At 39.7% G+C, this 19,871-nt stretch overlaps 1 protein-coding gene across 3 annotated transcripts in view; it reads left to right on the top strand.

Moving 5' to 3' along the window:
* CFDP1 (craniofacial development protein 1) overlaps nucleotides 1-19,871 on the top strand; it is a 154,451-nt gene that overhangs the window by 67,141 nt on the left and 67,439 nt on the right. The window contains exon 6 of one of the 3 annotated variants that reach the window (XM_030924408.1): nucleotides 10,221-10,308. The exons of the other annotated variants lie outside the window; for them this stretch is intronic. Coding sequence (XP_030780268.1) covers nucleotides 10,221-10,293 — 73 coding nt within the window. The 3' untranslated portion in view covers nucleotides 10,294-10,308. Of the gene's footprint in view, nucleotides 1-10,220; nucleotides 10,309-19,871 lie in introns of those variants that run through there. 3 annotated transcript variants of the gene reach the window in all.

The raw sequence follows: 19,871 nt of genomic DNA on the forward strand, positions 1-19,871 counted from the left end.
TGTGGCTGGTGACTGCTAGCAAAGTTGCTGCATGGAAAAATGTAGGGGACATTACAGGAATGTGGGCTAAACATTCTGCCACTCAGCATGAAATTCTATTTTTTGCTAAGGCAGTTTGGGGCAATTGCCTGTTTGTGCTTTGGAGGATTTTCTTATGGTTTTTACTGCCTGTGAGAACACAGTAGAATTGAGTGAACCTGGAGAAGTGGAGAAGCAAACTGTTGACCTTTCTGAGTGGTTTCCCTGACCTTCAACTAGGAGCATATTTAGTAACTTCATGTTTTTCTTCCTTTGGAACTAAATTGACTAGATTGTACTTGAACACAAGGAGTCTTTTTCGTATCTTCTCTCATACTTAGTTTCTTCTTTGCCACCTTTTTCTTTTATTTCTTTTGTTACTTCAGCTGGAAGCCTTGTTATGTGGACATTCATTGGAAATATTCAAGAAAGAGATGAGTTCTAAATAGAGCAGGATTTCAGAGAGACAAGGATATCATCTTAATTGTGATTGGTCAAGTAAATTGAAGAGATTTGTGTGGACTCACACCAATATAGTGGTAGAAGAATGATGGAGAGCATTTTAATGATAATTACACTCCACACTTCAGTATTTTCTCAGTCTTCATGTATTCATCTATTCATCATGTATCAAATAGCATTCATTAAGTACTGCTTTTTGGTTTCCATAGCATTTGACTTTTATGACAGTAGGTAGGTTCATTTTCACAGGGGCCTTAAGTGTTCAATTCAATGAGTTTTCACAATGGCCTACATCCGTATAACTGATACAGGGCACAGCCATGCCCCTAATTGGGGCTTAGCCCTGGAGGGTCTTGGCTTTGCTCAGGAAATAATTCAAGAGCTAGCGGGTGGTAGAAGAAGATAGCTTTATTGAAGCGGCAGTGTTACAGCTCCTTGACTGCTCCTGCAGAGCAGGGTTACCGCATAGGCATTGTACTGAGAGTAGCAGTAGCAGCTCAGGGCATTTCTGCAGTCATATTTATACTTACTTTTAGTTACATGCAGATTAAGGGGCAGTTTTTGCAGAAATTTCTAGGAAAAGGGTTGTAACTTCTGGATCATCAGGTCATTGCCATGGGAAGGGGCGGTAACTCTCAGGTGTTGTCATAGCAATGGTAAACTGACATGGCACACTGGTGGGTGTGTCTTGCAGAAAGCTGCTTCTGCCCCGTACCTTTTTTAGCTAGTCATCAATTTGGTTTGGTGTCCAAGCCCCGCCTCCGGAGTCCTGTCCTACCTACTACTTCATAGCCACTATCCAAGATAAGGTATAGTATGATTCCATGACCCCAGAAAGTTCCTTCATGCCCCTTTCCAGTTGCTTTTGCCCTATGCTCTTTGCCCCAGGCAGCTACTGATTTTTATTATGATAGATTAGTTTTGCTTTTCCAGAACGCCATGGAAATCAAAGCATACATTTTTTAACTTTTTGTGCCTGGATTTTTTTTTACCTATAGTGAAAGAACATGTATTTGAGACTCATCATGTTGCTGTGTATGTCAGTGGTTCATTGCTTTTTATTTTTATTGTTCATATATACCACAGTTTATCCATCTATCCTGCTGATAAACATATGGGTTATTTCCAAATCTTTTTGAAGACATATGTTTTTATTTATCTTGGGTACCTAAATACCTAGGAATGGAATTGCTAGGTCATAGAGTAGATATGTGTTTAATGTTTTTGTTTGGGTTTTGATTTGGTTTTTCTGAGACAGGGTCTTGCTCTGTCACTCAGGCTGGAATGCAGTGGCATAATCATGGCTTACTGCAGCCTGGAACTCTAGGGCTCAAGAGATCTTCCCACCGCAGCCTCCCGAGTAGCTGGTACTATAGGTGCACACCACTGTGCCTGGCTAATTTTTAATTTTTTTTGTAGAGATAGGGTCTGCCCATGTTGCAGGCTGGTCTCAAACTCCTAGCTCAAGCAGTCCTCCTGCCACAGCCTCCCAAATTGCAGGGATTATAGGCATGAGCCACAATGCTCAGTCTTAATGTTATAAGAAACTGCCAAACAGTTCCCCAAGATGGTTGTACCATTTTATATTTCTGCCAGTGACGTATGAGGGTTCTACTTGGTCCATACCCTTGTTCACATTTGATGTTGTCAGTCTTCTATTTTTTTTTTTTTTTTTTTGAGACGGAGTCTTGCTCTGTCGCCCTAGCTAGAGTGCAGTGGCGTGATCTCAGCTCACTGCAGCCTCCACTTCCCGGGTTCAAATGATTCTCCTGTCTCAGCCTCGGAGTAGCTGGGACTACAGGTGGATGCCACCACACCTGGCTAATTGTTGTATTTTTCGTAGAGATAGGCTTTCATCATATTGGTTAGGCTGGTCTTGAACTCCTGACCTCATGTGATCTACCCGTCTTGGCCTCCCAAAGTGCTGTGATTACAGGCATGATCTACCGTGCCCAGCCTTGTCAGTCTTTTTTATTTTGGTAAGTGTGAAATGGTATCTCCTCTGATTTTAGTTTGCATTGCTCTGAAAACGAATAATAATGGCATCTTTTCATGTGTAAAGGGACTCTTCAGTCTTACCCATTTTTATTGGGTTGCTTCATTTTGTTATTTGTTTGTAGGAGTTCTTCATTTCTTCTGAATACGGATAGTTTGTCAGATGTAAATGCTGTGAATTTTTCTTAGTGTTTATCTTGCCTTTTTTTTTTTTTTTTTTTTGGTGGTGTGTTTAGATAAGCAAAGTTTTTAATTTTGATGTTCAGTTTGTCTTTTGCAGTTAGTGCTTTTTGTGTCCTAAGAAATCTGCATATAAGGTTGAGAAGATTTTGCCTTTTTTTTTAATGGTCCTGGCTTTGATGCTTAGGTTTTTTTTTACCTTGAATTAATTTTCATATATGGACACATTTAGGTTTTTGTTTTTTGGAAACATAGAAGTAATATATACATGTTCTTATAAAAATTCAAACAACACAGAGATATAGAAGACAAAATGAAAGTTAATAATTTGGTGGGGTTTTCGTAAGGTCTCCACTGTTCAGTAGAGTAGTCACTAGCTATATGTGGCTGTTGAACACTTGAAATGTGACTGGTCTGAACTGAGATGTGCTATAGGTGTAAATACACACTAAATTTTGAAGAATTAGTAAGAAAAAATCAGTCAAGTTTTATTTCAGTTACATTGTTGAAATAGTAACATTTTTGACATATTGGGTTAAATGTATTAAAAATAATTTCACTGGTTTATTTTTATATTTAATAGGGCTACAATACATTTTTAAACTATGTATGTGGCTCCCATTTTATTTCCGTGTTTTTTTTTTTTTTTAAGAGATGGAGTCTCACTGTGTTGCCCAGGCTGGTCTCAAACTCCAGGGATCAAGTGATCCTCCCTCCTCAGCCTCCCAGAATGCTGGGACTACAGGCGTGAGCCACTATGCCACGCCCATTTTATTTCTATTTGATAGCTCTGTTCTAGACCTTTCCCTAAGCATTTAGTAATCTATGTATATGAATGTGTATCTGTATGAGATACTTTTTTGTTCACATATAAGTGTTTTTATTTATATAAATGGAGTCATCTAAGCCTATTTTCCTGAAGTTTGTATTTTTTGCTTGAAAATACAAAAAAAATGTATATTAACCTATTTCATCTTATTTCCTATACATTTATCTGATTCTTGTTAATGGCTAGCATAGTGTTCTACAATTTATTTTATTTTATTTTTTTGAGACAGAGTCTCGGGAGTGCAGTGGCGTGATCTCGGCTCATTGCAACCTCCACCTCCCAGGTTCAAGCGATTCCCATGTCTCAGCCTCCCAAGTAGCTGGGATTGTAGGCACCCACCACCACGCCTGGCTGATTTTTGTATTTTTAGTAGAGATGAGAGTTCATCATGTTGGCCAGGTTGGTCTTGAACTCCGTACCTCAGGTCATCCACCTAGCTCGACCTCTCAAAGTGCTGGGATTACAGGCATGAGCCACCGAGCTTGGCCAGTTCTGTAATTTTCAAAACTGACTCCCTATAGGGACTTTTAGGTTATTTATCATTTTCTTTCTGAGAAACAGTATGTTTGTAAAGATTGCCTCATGTTTAGAAAGATGATACAATACCTATCAGAATTTTTTTCTCAAATGAAAATGCTTATTACAACTAGGATGAGTAAGTTATGTAGAGGAAGTCAAGGCTTCCCTCGTAAGGGACAAAATGGCTTCATATCTAGAGCAGAATACAGTTTCATAGCCAGGAGTTTCAGACCAGCCAGGGCAACATAGGGAGACACCGTTCATACAAAAGAAAAAAATACAGTCTTTAGGGAAGCAAACCCTTTGAATATAGTGTATACCTCTAGCTGAAATTCAAACTGTGCCTCTCTTTTGTTCATGATTAGATACACAGTGAGTTTAGGTAGAATGGGGCATGGGCAGGAGTCACAGAGAAAAAGATCCCAGTGTTCTGTATCTTATCTTAGAGACATTTATATTGCCCACTATGTGAAAGTTCTTTTGAAAAGCTTCCCTCTCCTCCAGTTATTTTCTTTCTTGGTACAAAACAACCTTTTTCATGTTTATAAAACTTGGTATAAAGCCAGTCATTTTGTGGGAAGAAAGTCCAATAAGAGAATGAATCTGTGAGCATGAGCAAGAGTGAATGAGATGAGATTATTTAAATATACTTTGACCAATTTAACATCTGTGTGTGTAAGTGTTGAAATGGGTAACCATGTTACTTCCAAAAACGTGGCTTGGGAGTTAATGCCTTCTTTTCGCTTAGCACATGTAACTGGATAAACCGAGACTTAAGTAGCTTTTAGGGGAAGGAGGGAAAGTAGACAGATGGGAGTAGCTGCTCAAGCATAGGTGTGTCAAGCAAACTGTCACCCTTTTATCTCTGGGCCAGAGTTGTTTCAGTTCCTACACCAGGAATCAAGTGTACGATCTGCTTCCATGCCGGGAACTCCTTTAAAACAAGAAGATGATGAATTTTTTTCTTTTACAGTTGATAAAGTTAATTTCCCTTTTCAGTTAGCAGTTTGCCTTTAGAATTTTGGAACTAAAATATTCCTTGCTAAGGCTTTTATTTTCCCCTCCCTCACATGTACTCTGGGTTATTTAGGATTTAAATTAGACATTCAAAGGGTATGTATTTGTGTGTGTGTGTGTGCATTTTCTTTTACCTCCGTGAGTGACAGCAATACCAGGAGAAAAGTTAATACTTCATCTTGCCAAAAGATGATGGTTTTTTTTTTCTGTCATGAAACAAAACCTGGGAGGAACAGTTGAATGAACTTTGCAAGCAGTTGAGCAAGTAAATTGGCTTCCAGACGAAACCCTGGATTGAGTACATCTGGAGTACCTCACTTAGGTTTTCTGTTGATTCTTTCAGGAAGAAGAAATTTGATGCCTAGAGCTTGGTCTGTTTTTTTGTTTTTAAGTTCTAGTTCTGGTTCGATTTCGGAACCAGTCTGCAGGCAGCTCTGCATTGTCTCCTTAGAGAGCTGGAAAATTCCACTGATCTAGATCCTTTGGCAGCAAGCTGACATTTTGTTGAGGCTGGTCAGCACTCCTGGCTGGAGTCTTGAAATTGTGTGGGTGTGTTTTTGCTGCCCATTGTTGAGTTATTCATGAACAGATATGAAAACCATATATAGGCCGGGTGCGGTGGCTCAAGCCTGTAATCCCAGCACTTTGGGAGGCCGAGACGGGCGGATCACGAGGTCAGGAGATCGAGACCATCCTGGCTAATACGGTGAAACCCCGTCTCTACTTGAAAAATACAAAAAACTAGCCGGGCGACGAGGCGGGCGCCTGTAGTCCCAGCTACTTGGGAGGCTGAGGCAGGAGAATGGCGTAAACCCGGGAGGCGGAGCTTGCAGTGAGCTGAGATCCGGCCACTGCACTCCAGCCTGGGTGGCAGAGCAAGACTCCGTCTCAAAAAAAAAAAAAAAAAAAAAAACCATATATATCCGAATTTTGTTACCACTAGATGTGATGAGTTTTTCTTTTTGATTATTTGGGGATTCTTAGTTCGTTGTCAAACTCTTCAGATTAAAACTCTTCTTATAGCTATTACTTTGGACTTCTTCTGTTTTACAGTATAGGGAAGAGAATGCTGTCATGGATATTATTGGATCCTGTTTTAGACATAGGTAGAGTATTATGTATGCCTTTGACTTGAACAGGCTTGCCTGGTGCAAAATAATAGTTTTACTTAATTCTTTTAGCTGTAAAATAAGTATCGTAATTCCTATTTCATAGAGCTGTTTTGAGCATGAAATAAGGTGTCTTACTACACTTCCTGGTACGGAAGGATGCAATGAAAATTAGTAATTTTTCCCTTTTTCCCCTTTTTAAATAACAAGGTTAATCTTCACTTACTAGTTCATATTAGGACAAGGAAATTATGAAATCCTCAAGGAAACAGACAGCAGACTTAACAAATAAATGAAACTTAAAACTATTAAAAGCCTATAAAGATTTAATCAGCTATTCATCCTCTTCCTACTAAATGAAACCTTTGAGTTAGAGGAGAATATACCAAGACTGAAATTCACTTACTTTTCTTTCCTCTGATTATTCTAATATGTAACGAAACACTTGAGAGGTTCTCAAAAAAGACCAAGAGATTCTTCCTATGAATGTTAGGCTATAGTAATATTTTCATGCACTAAAATATATAAACCTGTATTCAGAAAAGAGCCTGAATTAGCAGAACAGGAATTTCCCAACTACAAAGGAAGCATAACCAAAGGGCTTAGAGATTAGTTTTTAAAAACATTTGAATATATAAGAACTTTGTTCAGTTTTTTTTTAACCCTGCCCCCCATTCAAGTTTCTTAGTCTGCTTTGACATCACCATTTTTTTAATGTGCACAGTTTTATTTACTTAAGACATTAGCCAGTGTTTAATCATCTTTAGAGAGATATATAATTGATTATGAAGTTGTATCATATTATGTTGACATTACTTAAAATGTTTTAACTTGTATTTGTCCTAGGGGACATTTGGCAGTGTCTAGAGACATTTCTGGTTGTATAACCTGGGCAGGGCAGGGGATGCTACTGGCATTTAGGGGGTAAAAAGTTTGAGATGCTACTAAACATCCTGCAGTACAAAGGACAGCTCCTCAAAACAAAAAATTGTCCTGTTCAAAATGTTAGTAGTCCCCAAGTTAAGAAGCCCTGCGAAACACTACAGTGAAGTCCACATGAACATGTGATTGTTTGTTTTTTACAGTTCTGGAATTGGCTTTTTTCTGCATTTGGCACAGTGTATGCTCATATAGGGCATATTGGATGAATGAATAAACTACAAAGTAAGATAGATCTCAACCTGAATTTTGTAGTAAACAAGTCCTTTTGCAAGTGAGTTGATTTCTGCAAATGGACCTTTAATTTTTGTTTAATTCTTTTTTTAAATTTTTGAGACAGCCTTGCTTTGTCACCCAACCTGGAGTGCAGTGGTACGATCTTGGCTCATCACAGCCTCTGCCTCCTGGGTTCAAGCAATTCTTGTGCCTCAGCCTCCCAAGTAGCTGGCATTACAGGCACACACCACCATGCCAGCTAATTTTTGTATTTTTAGTAGAGATGGGGTTTTGCCATGTAGGCCAGGCTGGTCTCGAACTCCTGACCTCAGGTGATCTGCTCTCCTCAGCCTCCTAAAGTGCTAGGATTACAGGCAGTCAGCTACTGCACCCTGGCACACATTATTATTATTTTATTATATTTTAAGTTCTAGGGTACATGTGCACAACATGCAGGTTTGTTACATATGTACACATGTGCCATGTTGGTGTGCTGCACCCATCAACTCATCATTTACATTAGGTATATCTCCTAATGCTATCCCTCCCCCTACATTATTTTTTAAATAGAAAAAATTTGGGCCGGGTGTGGTGGCTCACGCCTGTAATCCTAGCACTTTGGGAGGCCGAGGCGGGCGGATCACGAGGTCAGGAGATCAAGACCATCCTGGCTAACACGGTGAAACCCCGTCTCTACTAAAAAAATACAAAAATTAGCTGGGCGTGGTGGCGGGCGCCTGTAGTCCCAGCTACTCGGGAGGCTGAGGCAGGAGAATGGCGTGATCCCAGGAGGCGGAGCTTGCAGTGAGCTGACTTTGCGCCACTGCACTCCAGCTTGGGCAACAGAGTGAGACTCTGTCTCAAAAAAATAAAAAATAAATAAAATAAAAAATAAAAAATTTGGCTGAGCACCATGGTTCATGTTGGTAATTCCAGCACTTTGGGAGGCCGAGGTGAATGGATCACCTGAGGTCAGGAGTTCGAGACCAGCCTGGCCAAAATGGCAAAACCCCATCTCTACTAAAAATACAAAAATTAGCTGAGCATGGTGGCAGGCACCTGTAATCCCAGCTACTCAGGAGGCCAAGGCAGGAGAATCGCTTGAATCTGGGAGGCAGAGGTTGCAGTGAGCTGAGATCATGCCATTGCACTCCAGCCTGGCAACAAGAGCGAAACTCTGTCTCAAAAAAAAGAAAAAATTAATAAATAATGGAAAAAATTCAAGGCCAGGCATGGTGGCTCATGCCTGTAATCCCAGCATTTTTGAGAGCCGAAGTGGGTAGATCACTTGAGGTAAGGAGTTCAAGACCAGCCTGGACAACATGGTGTAACCCTGTCTCTACTTAAAAAAAAAACCCAAAAAAACAAAAATTAGCTGAGCTTGGTGGTGCAGGCCTGTAGTTCTAGCCACTGGGGAGGATGTGGCATGAGAATCGCTTGAACCTGAACCTGGGAGGCAGAGGTTGTAGAGAGCCAAGATCGCTCCACTGCACTCCAGCCTGGGTGACAGAGTGAGACTCCGTCTCATAAATAAATAAATACAGTAAGTAAAGTGTGGGTCAAACAAAAGAAGGCCAGTTTGGAAACTCTGGTTTTTTAACCTGTTGTTGAGACTCTGAGCAGTAGAGAATAACCTCGTCTTACTTAGTTTTCTTTGTTTCTGGTAGACAGGTTTGCAAATTGCTTTTCCAGTTTCATCAAAAGAAATAAGTGTGGGCACATACATCTCTATCAATAGTCTGTTTAGATTATTGGAGAATAAATAGGCAACCCACTGCAAAACCTTGTGTCTACATGTATATAATAGTTAAAGCAGAAGCCCGCATCTAGCTAGAATTCTACATAGCAATATATGGGTTTTTTGGCTTTTTGTTTTTTTGTGGGTTGTTTTGTTTTTGGTTTTTTTGAAGCAAACTTTTGCTATATTGCTGAGGCTGGTCTTGAACTCCTGGGCTCAAGTAATCCTGCCTTGACCTCCTAAAGTGCTTGGATTACAGGCATGAGCTGCTGCGCCTGGCCTGCAATATGTATTTTAAGCTACTTTTTAAATTATTCTCTAAATAAAAAGAATTTCTCCTATGCTTGATGAAATCAGTCTTATTTACGTTCAAAAACTATACTGAGGAGAGGAGGACTATATTTACTTTGGACTTTTGAGCATCTCATTTACACATATTACACATACATTTCTGATCTGCCTATTTTTAACCAAACCTTGAATTTGATACATTAGCTGATTGGCTACATAAATGTTTTGGGTCTTCATAAAGCAAGACATATTTGTGCTAATTCTGGAATATTTTATTCCATTTTATCCTTACTTTGTTTAAATTGTTGAAAAATGTAAAAAGGAAAGTGCTGAATACCCATAGTGAAAATACTTTAAGTTTCAGAATCCTTAAAAAAGCAAGAAAACTTTTTATTATGAAAAATTGCACCAGCCTGGGCACATGGCAAAACTCCATCTCTACAAAAAATGCACAAATTAGCTGGGCGTAGTGGCACGTGCCTGTAGTACTGAAGTGGGAGGATTGTGTGAGCCTAGGAGGTTGAGGCTGCAGCAAAGCAAGGTGTCACCACTGCACTCCAGCCTCGGCTGGAGTGAGACCCCGTCTTTAAAAAAAAAAAAAGAAAAGAAAAAGAAAAGAAAATATCAAACATATACACAAAAGTAAAGTGTAAGGTATAATGAACCCCTGTACCCATCACAAAACTTCAACAGTTATCAGTGTTTTGCCAGTCTTTTATACTAAGTCCTTTGTATGTGTTATCAAGTTGAATACTCAAATCTTTGCAGGTAGATATTACTATACCCCTTTTATTTTTTAATTGTGGAAAATTTCATACAATAGAGAGACTAGCATAATGAATCTCCATATGCATGTAACCCATCTTCATTACTTAACACATGTCCCATTTTATGTCATCTATGATAGCTCTCCATCCACTCCACCAGCAAAACCTCCACTGAATATTTTGAAGCAAAACTTTAACGTGATGTCATTTTAGCTGTAAATATTCAAGTGTATATCTCTTAAAAGTAAGTATTCTTTTAAAAGCAATTCCCATTATTACATCTAAAAATAACAGTAATTTCTTGATACCAAGTATTTAGTCAGTGTTCATATTTCCTTAATTGTATCATAAATTTTTTGTTATAGCTACTTTCGTTGAGTCAGGATGTAAAAGGTCCACATATTCCATTTGAGTGTTAAATCTTTTTGTTTTGCTTTATTTGTATGAGATGAAATTTTCTCTGTGGCCAGAGGGCAGTGATGCGATCTTGGCTCACTGCAACCTCTGCCTCCTGTGTTCAAGTGATTCTCCTGCCTCAGCCCCTTGAGTAGCTGGGATTACAGATGCCCACCATCATGTCCAGTTAATTTTTATACTTTTAGTAGAGACAGGGTTTCACCATGTTGGCTGGTCTGGTCTCGAACTCCTGACCTCAAGTGATCCACCTGCCTTGGCCTCCCAAAGTGCTGGAATTACAGGCATGTAATTCGGTCTGGCTGTTAAGTTTTTTGGTTTTTTTTTTTTTTTTGAGATGGAGTCTCACTCTGTCACCTAGGCTGGAGTGCAATGGCGGGATCTTGACTCACCGCAACCTCTGCCTCTTGGGTTCAAGTGATTCTCCTACCTCAGCCTCCCAAGTAGCTGGGATTACAGGCACCTGCCGTCACGACCGGCTAATTTTTGTATTTTTAGTAGAGATGGGGTTTCACCATGTTGGCTAGGCTCGTCTTGAACTCCTATCCTCAGGTGATCTGCCCACCTCAGCCTCCCACAGTGCTGGGATTACAGACATGAGCCACCACACCCAGCTGACTGTTAAGTCTTTAAGTCTCATTTCATGTCTCCCACCGTGCCCCCTCATCCCTAGCAATTTTTTTTTTTTTTTTTTTAGTTTTGGAGTACGTGTGCAGAATGTGCAGGTTTGTTACATAAGTAAACGTGTGCCATAGTAGTTTGCTGCACCTGTCAACCCATCCACCACCTAGGTATTAGGCCCAGCATGCGTTAGCTATTTTTGTTAATACTCTCCCTAAGTTTTTCTATTGTCTTAAACAACTTTCTTGGGTGGTGGTGGGGATTTATCATACCATAAAATTCATCCAAATGCAAATGTATAGTTTAATAGTTTATAGTTTTTGTTTTTTTTTTTTTTTTTTTTTGAGGTGGAGTCTCGCTCCTGTCCCTCAGGCTCTCTGCAACTTCTGTCTCCCAGGTTCAAGTGGTTCCCCTTCCTCAGCCTCCCGAGTAGCTGGGATCACAGGCATGCGCCACCACACCCAGTTAATTTTTGTATTTTTGGTAGAGACGGGGTTTTGCCATGTTGGCCAGGCTAGTCTTGAACTCCTGACCTCAGGTGATCCACCTGCCTCGGCCTCCCAAAGTGTTAGGATTATAGGCATGAGCCACTGCGCCCGGCCTATAGTAAATTTTTTAAAGTAGTAACTTTCATCATGTACAATTTCATTTTAGAACACTTCTGTCACCCAAAAAGTTCCCTGCTGCCCATTTGCAGTCAGTTCCTGCTCCCATCTTCAGCCCCAAAAGATGGGAGCCCTCCAGACAACCACTGATCTGCTTTCTGTCTCTGTAGATTTGTCTTGTCTGGAAATTTCACTATATAGTGTTTCAGTGTCTATCTCCCTATAATGGTTTTTTTGTTTGTTTGTTTTTGAGATAGAGTCTCACTCACTCTGTCTCACTCACTCTGTGCACTCCAGGTTAGAGTACAGTGGCACGATCTCGGCTCACTGCAACCTCCGCCTCCCACATTCAAGCAATTCTCTTGCCTCAGCCTCCCCAGTAGCTGGGATTACAGGCGTGTGCCACCACACCTGGCTAATTTTTGTATTTTTAGTAGAGACAGGGTTTCACCATGTTGGCCAGGCTGATCTCGGGCTCCTGACCTCAAGTGATCTGCCCACCTCGGCCTCCCAAAGTGCTGAGATTATAGGTGTGAGCCACTGTGCTCCCTATAAGGTGTTTTTGAAGTTCATCTAAAAATTAATGAATGAAGATCTTTGGGGAACTCATCAATTTCCCATTTGTTAGTGCTGAGCAGTTCTGGACAATTGCCAGAAGACAGATGTCTTCTTGTGTAGTGTATATCAATAATTCATTCCTTTTTTTTTGCTAAATATTCTATTTTATAGATATACCACATTATACTTACCCATCCATCAGTTGATGGACACTGGGTTGTTTTTACTTTTTGGCTTTTTGAATAATGCTGCTATGAACATTTTGTGTACAGGTCTTTATGTGGACATGTTTTCATTTTCTAGGGTTAATACCTAGGAATGAAATATGCTGACTGGTAAATTATTTGCAAATAAATTTTAAGGAATTGCTCATTGTTTTCCAAAGTGGTCACACCATTTTACATTCCTGCCAGCAGTGCATGAGGGTTCCTATTTGTCCACTTCGTCATCAACAGCTGGTAGTGTTGGCCTTTTTGATCTACCAGATGGGTAGTAGTACTTCATTGTATTTAATTTGCATTACCTTAATGCCAAATTATGTTGAGTAACTTTTCATGTGCTTACTGGCCATTTGTATATCTTCTCTGATGAATTATGAGTTGTATATCTTCTTTGTTTTTTTGTTTGTTTTTTGAGACAGGGTTTCACTGTATTGCCCAAGCTGGAGTATAGTGAGGCATAGTGGCCTTGAACCCCTGGCCTCAAGTGATCCTCCCACCCTAGCCTCCTGAGTAGCTAGTACTACAAGCACAGGCTACTATGCCTGATTGTGTATCTTATTGAGTTGGGGCTTCCTCCCTCACTTTCCAGCTGTTCTGACAGCCAGACTTAGTACTGTCTCCTTAACCCATGGAGAAGCAACTTTCTGCTTAAGTTTTAGTCCCTCTGTGCCACAGAGACTGACTAATCTCACACAGTCAGTCCCCTTCTCTCAAAGGTTGAATCCACTCCAATTTCTGCCTGGCTTTGGTTGCTCTCCAGTGCCTTCAAATAGGCAAGAATTTTCTATATATGGGCCAGAGTATATGGTTATCTATCTGAGGGAGGGTTAGTCCCAAAAACTGCTTTATTACTATGTTATTCCATTTAATAATAGCTTCTCTTTTGACTCAACACAGATGTGTTTAACCTTGCCATTCAACTTCAGTTATCACATAAAAGTTATAATTACTTTCTGATTTGTAAGATGTGTATGGGCTTGGAGTAACTCCACATATTAATATACCAAATATTTAAGATGCTATGGAAAAACAACTAGCCAGTCACCATGGTGAAATTTGTGTTGTGTTGATAGCCAAATAATCCACAACACATTATAGCCACAGATAAGTAACTTGATTTCCTTATCAGCATCCATCTATTTAAAATACACTAAAAAACATCTCCCAAAATGATGCAGTTGAATGACCAGTGTTTAGCAGTGTTTAGCACTTGACATACATTTATAAATGTTTAGTGGTTCTCAAACTCTTTGATCTTAGGACTTCTTTACATCCATATCAATGATTGAGGACTCCAAAGAGCTCTTAATACCTACTGATATTTACAGTAGTAGAAATTAAAACTGAGAAATTTAAAACTTTAACTTATTTTCAAATAACAGTGGTAAACTCATTACATGTTAACATAAATAGCATATTTTTGTGAAAAATAAGTATATTTTCCAAAACAAAAAAAATGTCGTGAGAAGAAGGGAATTGTTTTACATTTGTACAAATCTTTTAAATATCTGTCTTAATTGAAGATCACCGACTCTGCATCTTCTTCTCACATTGCATTAGCTGTCAGAGCAATAATACCATCACCTACCATGTAGCCTCTGGAAAAATCCACTTGTGACAGAATACAAGAGAAAAAGGCAAATAATGTCTTCGTGTTGTCATGAAAATAGTTTTAACCTTTTCAGCTCCCTGAAAGTATCTCCCGTCTCTCTGGGGTCCCTGAACCGCACTGAGAACTGCAGGTTTAACATATCTCTGGAAGGATACTCAAGCAATTAAGAACAGTGTTTGTCTTGGGAAAAGGGGGATTTGGCAGTTAAAAGACAGCAAAGGGTAGAATGGAGGCTTATTTTAAAATACCTTTTGAGTATTTTACTTGGTACGTTGAAAATGAATTGTTAAATAAAGCCCTTATCTTCCTTCTGGCAGAAAGGTGCTTAAAGTAATTGTTTTTGTTTTTGTTTTTTAATTTCACTTTAGACACATAGATCTAGAGGGGAGAAGTACCTCAGAGGACACATCTCCAATCTACATGAGGTTCCCACTGGCATGAACCTTCATAGCCCCTAGTTATTTTCTGTAGCACCTACCTCAACTTATAATTGTATGGCTCTGTGTGTGTGTGTGTGTGTGTGTGTGTGTGTGTTTCACCTCTTTTCTGTCCCACTAGACTATTACCTGAGGGCATGAATCAAATCTGTTTTGCTCACTATTCTCAGTTCAGTACTTGGTTCATAATAGTTTGTTAGTAAATATTTATTGAATTAATGAATGAGGATCTTTGGGAAACTCCTACCAATTTCATGTGTCAGTACTGAGCAATTCTGGACAGTTGCCAGAAGACAGTTCTTGACCAAACACCTGTTTTTGCATAGATAAAATGCTTCTTGGCTGGACATGGTGGCTCACAGTTGTAATCACAGCACTTTGGGAAGCCAAGGTGGGTTGATCATTTGAGATCAGGAGTTTGAGACCAGCTTGACCAACATGGTAAAACCCCGTCTCTATTAAAAATACAAAAATTAGCTGGTATGATGGTGGGCACCTGTAATCCCAGCTACTCGGGAGACTGAGGCAGGAGAATCCCTTGAACCCAAGAGGCGGAGGTTGCAGTGAGCCAAGATTGCACCACTGCACTCCAGCCTGGGTGACAGAGCGAGACACCATCTAAAAAAAAAACAAAAAAAAAGATGCTTCTTGTATTTGTTCTTATTCCTCTAAAGACTGTGCACTAGACAATCCGTAAGTATTAATAATCCATTTAGGAGTGTCACAAGAGGGGATGGCAAAATGCTTGTTTTTTTTTTTGGGTGCTCAGACTTTCATACATTATCTTTTTACTATTTCAAAGATTTCTTTGTCATTCTTTGGTTGTTACGTTTTTCTGTAGGAAAACAAAATAGTATTTTTTTTTAAGACCTTGTTGGATTTGTCAAACCTGACTCCAGTGCCAGGATAAAGAGCATTATACTAACTTAACACTTACTTGTATTTGAATGAAGTTGGCCAAATGCTTACATCTGTTTCCTGGTGGTGATTCTTTCAGTATTCTCAGTTCACATGCCACTGGGTCGTCAGAAGACAAGTATCTGGATTTCAGAGCCAACAGTTTGCTTTTAAGCTGCAAGGCCCTCCGTTGCCGTAAGATCTGCCACTGCCACAACAAAACCTCAGCTGGAACTTGTGCTGCAGCCATTGAGGTCTGTTCATAGACCTCCTGCTCTCGCTTCTGGTTCCATGTAATATTGTTTATAAAAAGAATTAGTGTCTGTTCTGTGTAAAACAACACTGTGGGGCAGAAGCTTTGCAGTCAGTAGTAAGAGGGGCCACCGCGAACTACAGTTTCATTGTAAAGCAATTCTTCTCCCTCTTAGGAAATATAAATTTAACTTAAGCTTGCTTTTATAACAACTGAAGGAATGAAGAGCAAAGAGTAGTGTTCTAGAGGGTACCTTAACTTACAGCTTGTGTTGTAGGTCAAGATTGTCTGCATTATTATGTTACATGGTTTCTTGAGCTATGGTGAGCATATTTTCCAAACCAAAAATCAGCACACCTATTCTGACAATATTTTTTAAAGTCAAATGTAATTATACATTTAGAAATAAAATTAAAAGTTGAGACTGTCCAGGAAAACCCAGAATATAGGGATGCCTTGCCTGGAAGACAAGAGGTTGACTCCTTAAAGGAGGAGTATGCTGAACTTTAAACTTCACTCCACTGGCCTTTGAGCAGTGTTGATAACAGCCCTCCTACAGCTGCAGCTGGGCCTTGTCTCTCTGCCCAAAGTAGGATGCAACACCATAGGCCATAGGCAAGACCACTGATCTGTATGGAGACTTGATTTTTAGTATGAAGGATATTTTTTGCCTGGCCTTGAAGACTGTAGGGCAGACATGGAAAAGGAGATGACAGTACTAACCCAGGACTGTCCCATCTGACGTATTACCCAATTTGTGTAGATCTTGCAATCTAGGAACTAGCAAGCATTCGATTGCGGCAAAAGCATCTCCCAGTGAATAACTTCATTGAATTCTTGGGTTTTTCTGAGTTCCTTCATTTTGTACAAATGACTTCCTGTAGGTATGGGAATTATTGGTCAAGATAGGCTCTTTTGCTTTGTTTTCCTGAGGCCATGCTTTCAGCTCATGCCATAGCTGCATACTGCAGATAGGAGAAGGAAGAGAGTGAAAAATAATAAAAAATACTTCTGAAAACAAATACAAGGAAACCTGGGACCCAAAGAGGAAACAGACATTGAGAAATTCAAAAAGAAACCAGACAAGGAGAGAACATGTTCATGTGTTCAGAGTTGTTTTCTACAGTTTATTTATGGAGGGTACAAGTGCCTTTTGACAGTTCTACTGTGTATTGTAAAACAACTTTTTTTTTTGTTCTTTGAGCTTTTTACATGGTTATCCCTTCCTAAGTTGATTTTTGTGTTTTTTTGTTTTGTTTTGTTTTTCTTTTTGAGACAGAGTCTTACTCTGTTGCCCAGGCTGGAGTGCAGCAGCACAATCTCAGCTCACAGCAACCTCCATCTCCCAGGTTCAAGCGATTCTCATGCCTCAGCCTACCGAGTAGTTGGGATTACAGGTGTGCGGCACCACGCTCGGCTAATTATTGTATTTTTAGTATACGTGGGGTTTCACTATGTTGGCTAGGATGGTCTTGAACTCTTGACTTCAAGTGATCCACCTGCCTCGGCCTCCCAGAGTGCTGGGATTACAGGCATGAGCTACTGTACTTGGCTTTAAGTTTAAACAATGTCTGGCTTGCCTGGGTGTAGTGACTCATGCCTGTAATCACAGCACTTTGGGAGGCCGAGGCGGGTGGATCACTTGAGGCCAGAAGATCAAGAGCAACCAGGCCAACCTGGCAAAATCTCATCTCTACCAAAAAATACAAAAATCAGCCAAGTGTGGTGGTGCGCGCCTGTATTCCCAGCTACTGCAAAGGCTGAGGCAGGAGAATCACTTGAACTCAGGAGGTGGAGGTTGTAGTAAGTGAAGATCACGCCACTACACTCCAGCCTGGGCCACAGAGTAAGACCCTGCCTCAGAAAAAAAGAAAAGAAAAGAAAATTGGTGAATGGGTGGAATGTTTGAAAGGATAGCCAAAAATGTGTCTTAACATTGGGTGATGTTTCTAGAGATGGTGTGGAAGATTAACTGCTGTTTCTTACTATTTCTTTTTTAAAAAGAATTCTTATGTGAATCTTTTTAACATCTTACCTGTAATATTTTTATGGTTTGTTTAATGGTCAGTTGTTCTTGAAAATTAACGTTGCTTAAATATTATATATACATTAATTTAACGTGGCTTGTTCTTTTAAGCACTTTAAACATCTTAACAGATAAAATATAAATACAATTATTAATAAGACTTACTCTGTGTGGTTTGGGGTAAACTAGTGGCAGATTTCCAGTTATCTTGATTTTCAACAATTTCTACTAGAAGGGATTTTATTCAGCCACAGAAAGGTTGTTGTTATGTATGCTCTGTTTTTGTCTTTAACTTGTGCTCCCATTGGGAGTTACTGAGATGTGAGAAGAGGGCTAGTATTCCTTTCCATGTGCAAAAACCCATTTTAGACCCTCTGGTGCTAAATTATTTTTACAAAATTAGTTTTGTTTCGGTTTCTTTCAGTTAACCATAGTTATTTTCTTTTTGAAGCTCAGATTGTCATGGATTGGCTAATGGCATTATCTTTGAGCTGATTCCTTTGCCCTTTTGACACTGACTCTGGCAGTCTGAAAAGTATTCTTACTTTCTGGCAGTACTAGAAAATACCAGAATGGTCTTTATTGTTTTTTTGCCCCAAGACATGGAGTCATCTCTCATCTAGGTTCCTGGTTCCTTTAGTGGTAGGTAATATTAGAAACCAAAATCTGGGCTGAGCACAGTGGCTTATGCCTGTAATCCCAGCACTTTTTGGGAGGCCAGGATGGGAGGATTGCTTGAGGCCAGGATGGGAGGATTGCTTGAGGCCAGAAGTTCAAGACAGCCTGCCCATAGTGAGACCCCCTTCTCTACCAAAATTTTAAAAACGAGCACACATCTGTAGTCCTAGCTATTGGGAAGGCTGAGGCAGGAGGATCATTTGAGCCCAGGAGTTCAAGGCTGCAGTGAGCTAAGAAGGTGCCACTGCACTCCAAACTTTAGCCTGGGTGACAGAGTGAGACCCTGTCTCAAAAAAGAAAAACACCCAAAATCTGGATTCAAGGAAACTCACGAAGGGTGGTGATCAGTGAAACTTCTGTTGTTGCTGTTAAACTAATTTTAGTGACAACTTTATTATTTTTTTAATTACAAGATATTTTCTACATGCGAAAAATATAAATCAGACACCCATGCACTTATTACCTAGCCTTCTTTACATCTCCTTTCATCCCCAAAGAGGAAAGTAACCACCATATTAAATTTTTTTATCATTCTTTTCTTCTTCTTCTTCTTTTTAAAGACAGAGTGTTGCTCTGTCGCCCAGGCTGGAATGCAGGGGCGCAGTCTCAGCTCACTGCAACCTCTGCCTCCTGGGTTCAAGGGATTCTCCTACCTCAGCCTCCCAAGTAGCTGGGATTACAGGTGTGTGCCACCGCGCCCAGCTAAATTTTGTATTTTTAGTAGAGATGGGGTTTCACCGTGTTGGTCAGGGTGGTCTTGAACTCCTCAAGTGATCCACCCACCTCGGCCTTCCAAAGTGCTGGGATTACAGGCATGAGCCACTGTGCCCGGCCTCTTATTTTCCTTTATAGTTTTTTTTTTCTTTTTTTACCACTTACGCGAGTACCCCTAGATAGTTGTTACTTGAATTTGCTTGTTTTTGAAGTTGAAATAAATGCCATCTCGCAGCATGTATTTTTCTGTGACTTACTTTTCACTTTACGTTATTTTGAGATTTATGTTGATGCAGTAGCACAGTAGCATCCACTGCTTTATTATAGTTTGTTGTATGAATATGCCACAATTTTTGTGTTTTCCTGTATTATTTATAGTTTTTTGCTATTGGAAAAATACTGCTGTGGACAGTCCCATACATGCTTTTCTGTGCATATGTGTAGGGGTTTCTCCAGGTTGCCATGTTTGTAAAGTGTTTTTACATGAGCCCATAGTAAGAAATATAGTTTCATCGTGACTCCAGTATACCCACACACACTAACCTACACATGACTGAAACAAAAATTTTATTACACTTGATGTATAATAAAATGAAATGCAGTACTTAGTGTAATGAGGTAAAAATATAACACTATTTCATTAAAATATGGCTATGATCCTCTAAATTGATTTGGGACCCATTGAGTAACAACCAGCAATGTGCAAAACTACCGTAAGAACGAAGTTGCTGGCTGTAGAATACGTTTAAATGTTA

The sequence above is a fragment of the Rhinopithecus roxellana genome, chromosome 20 (genome assembly GCF_007565055.1).
Source record: "Rhinopithecus roxellana isolate Shanxi Qingling chromosome 20, ASM756505v1, whole genome shotgun sequence".
NCBI lineage: Eukaryota > Metazoa > Chordata > Mammalia > Primates > Cercopithecidae > Rhinopithecus > Rhinopithecus roxellana.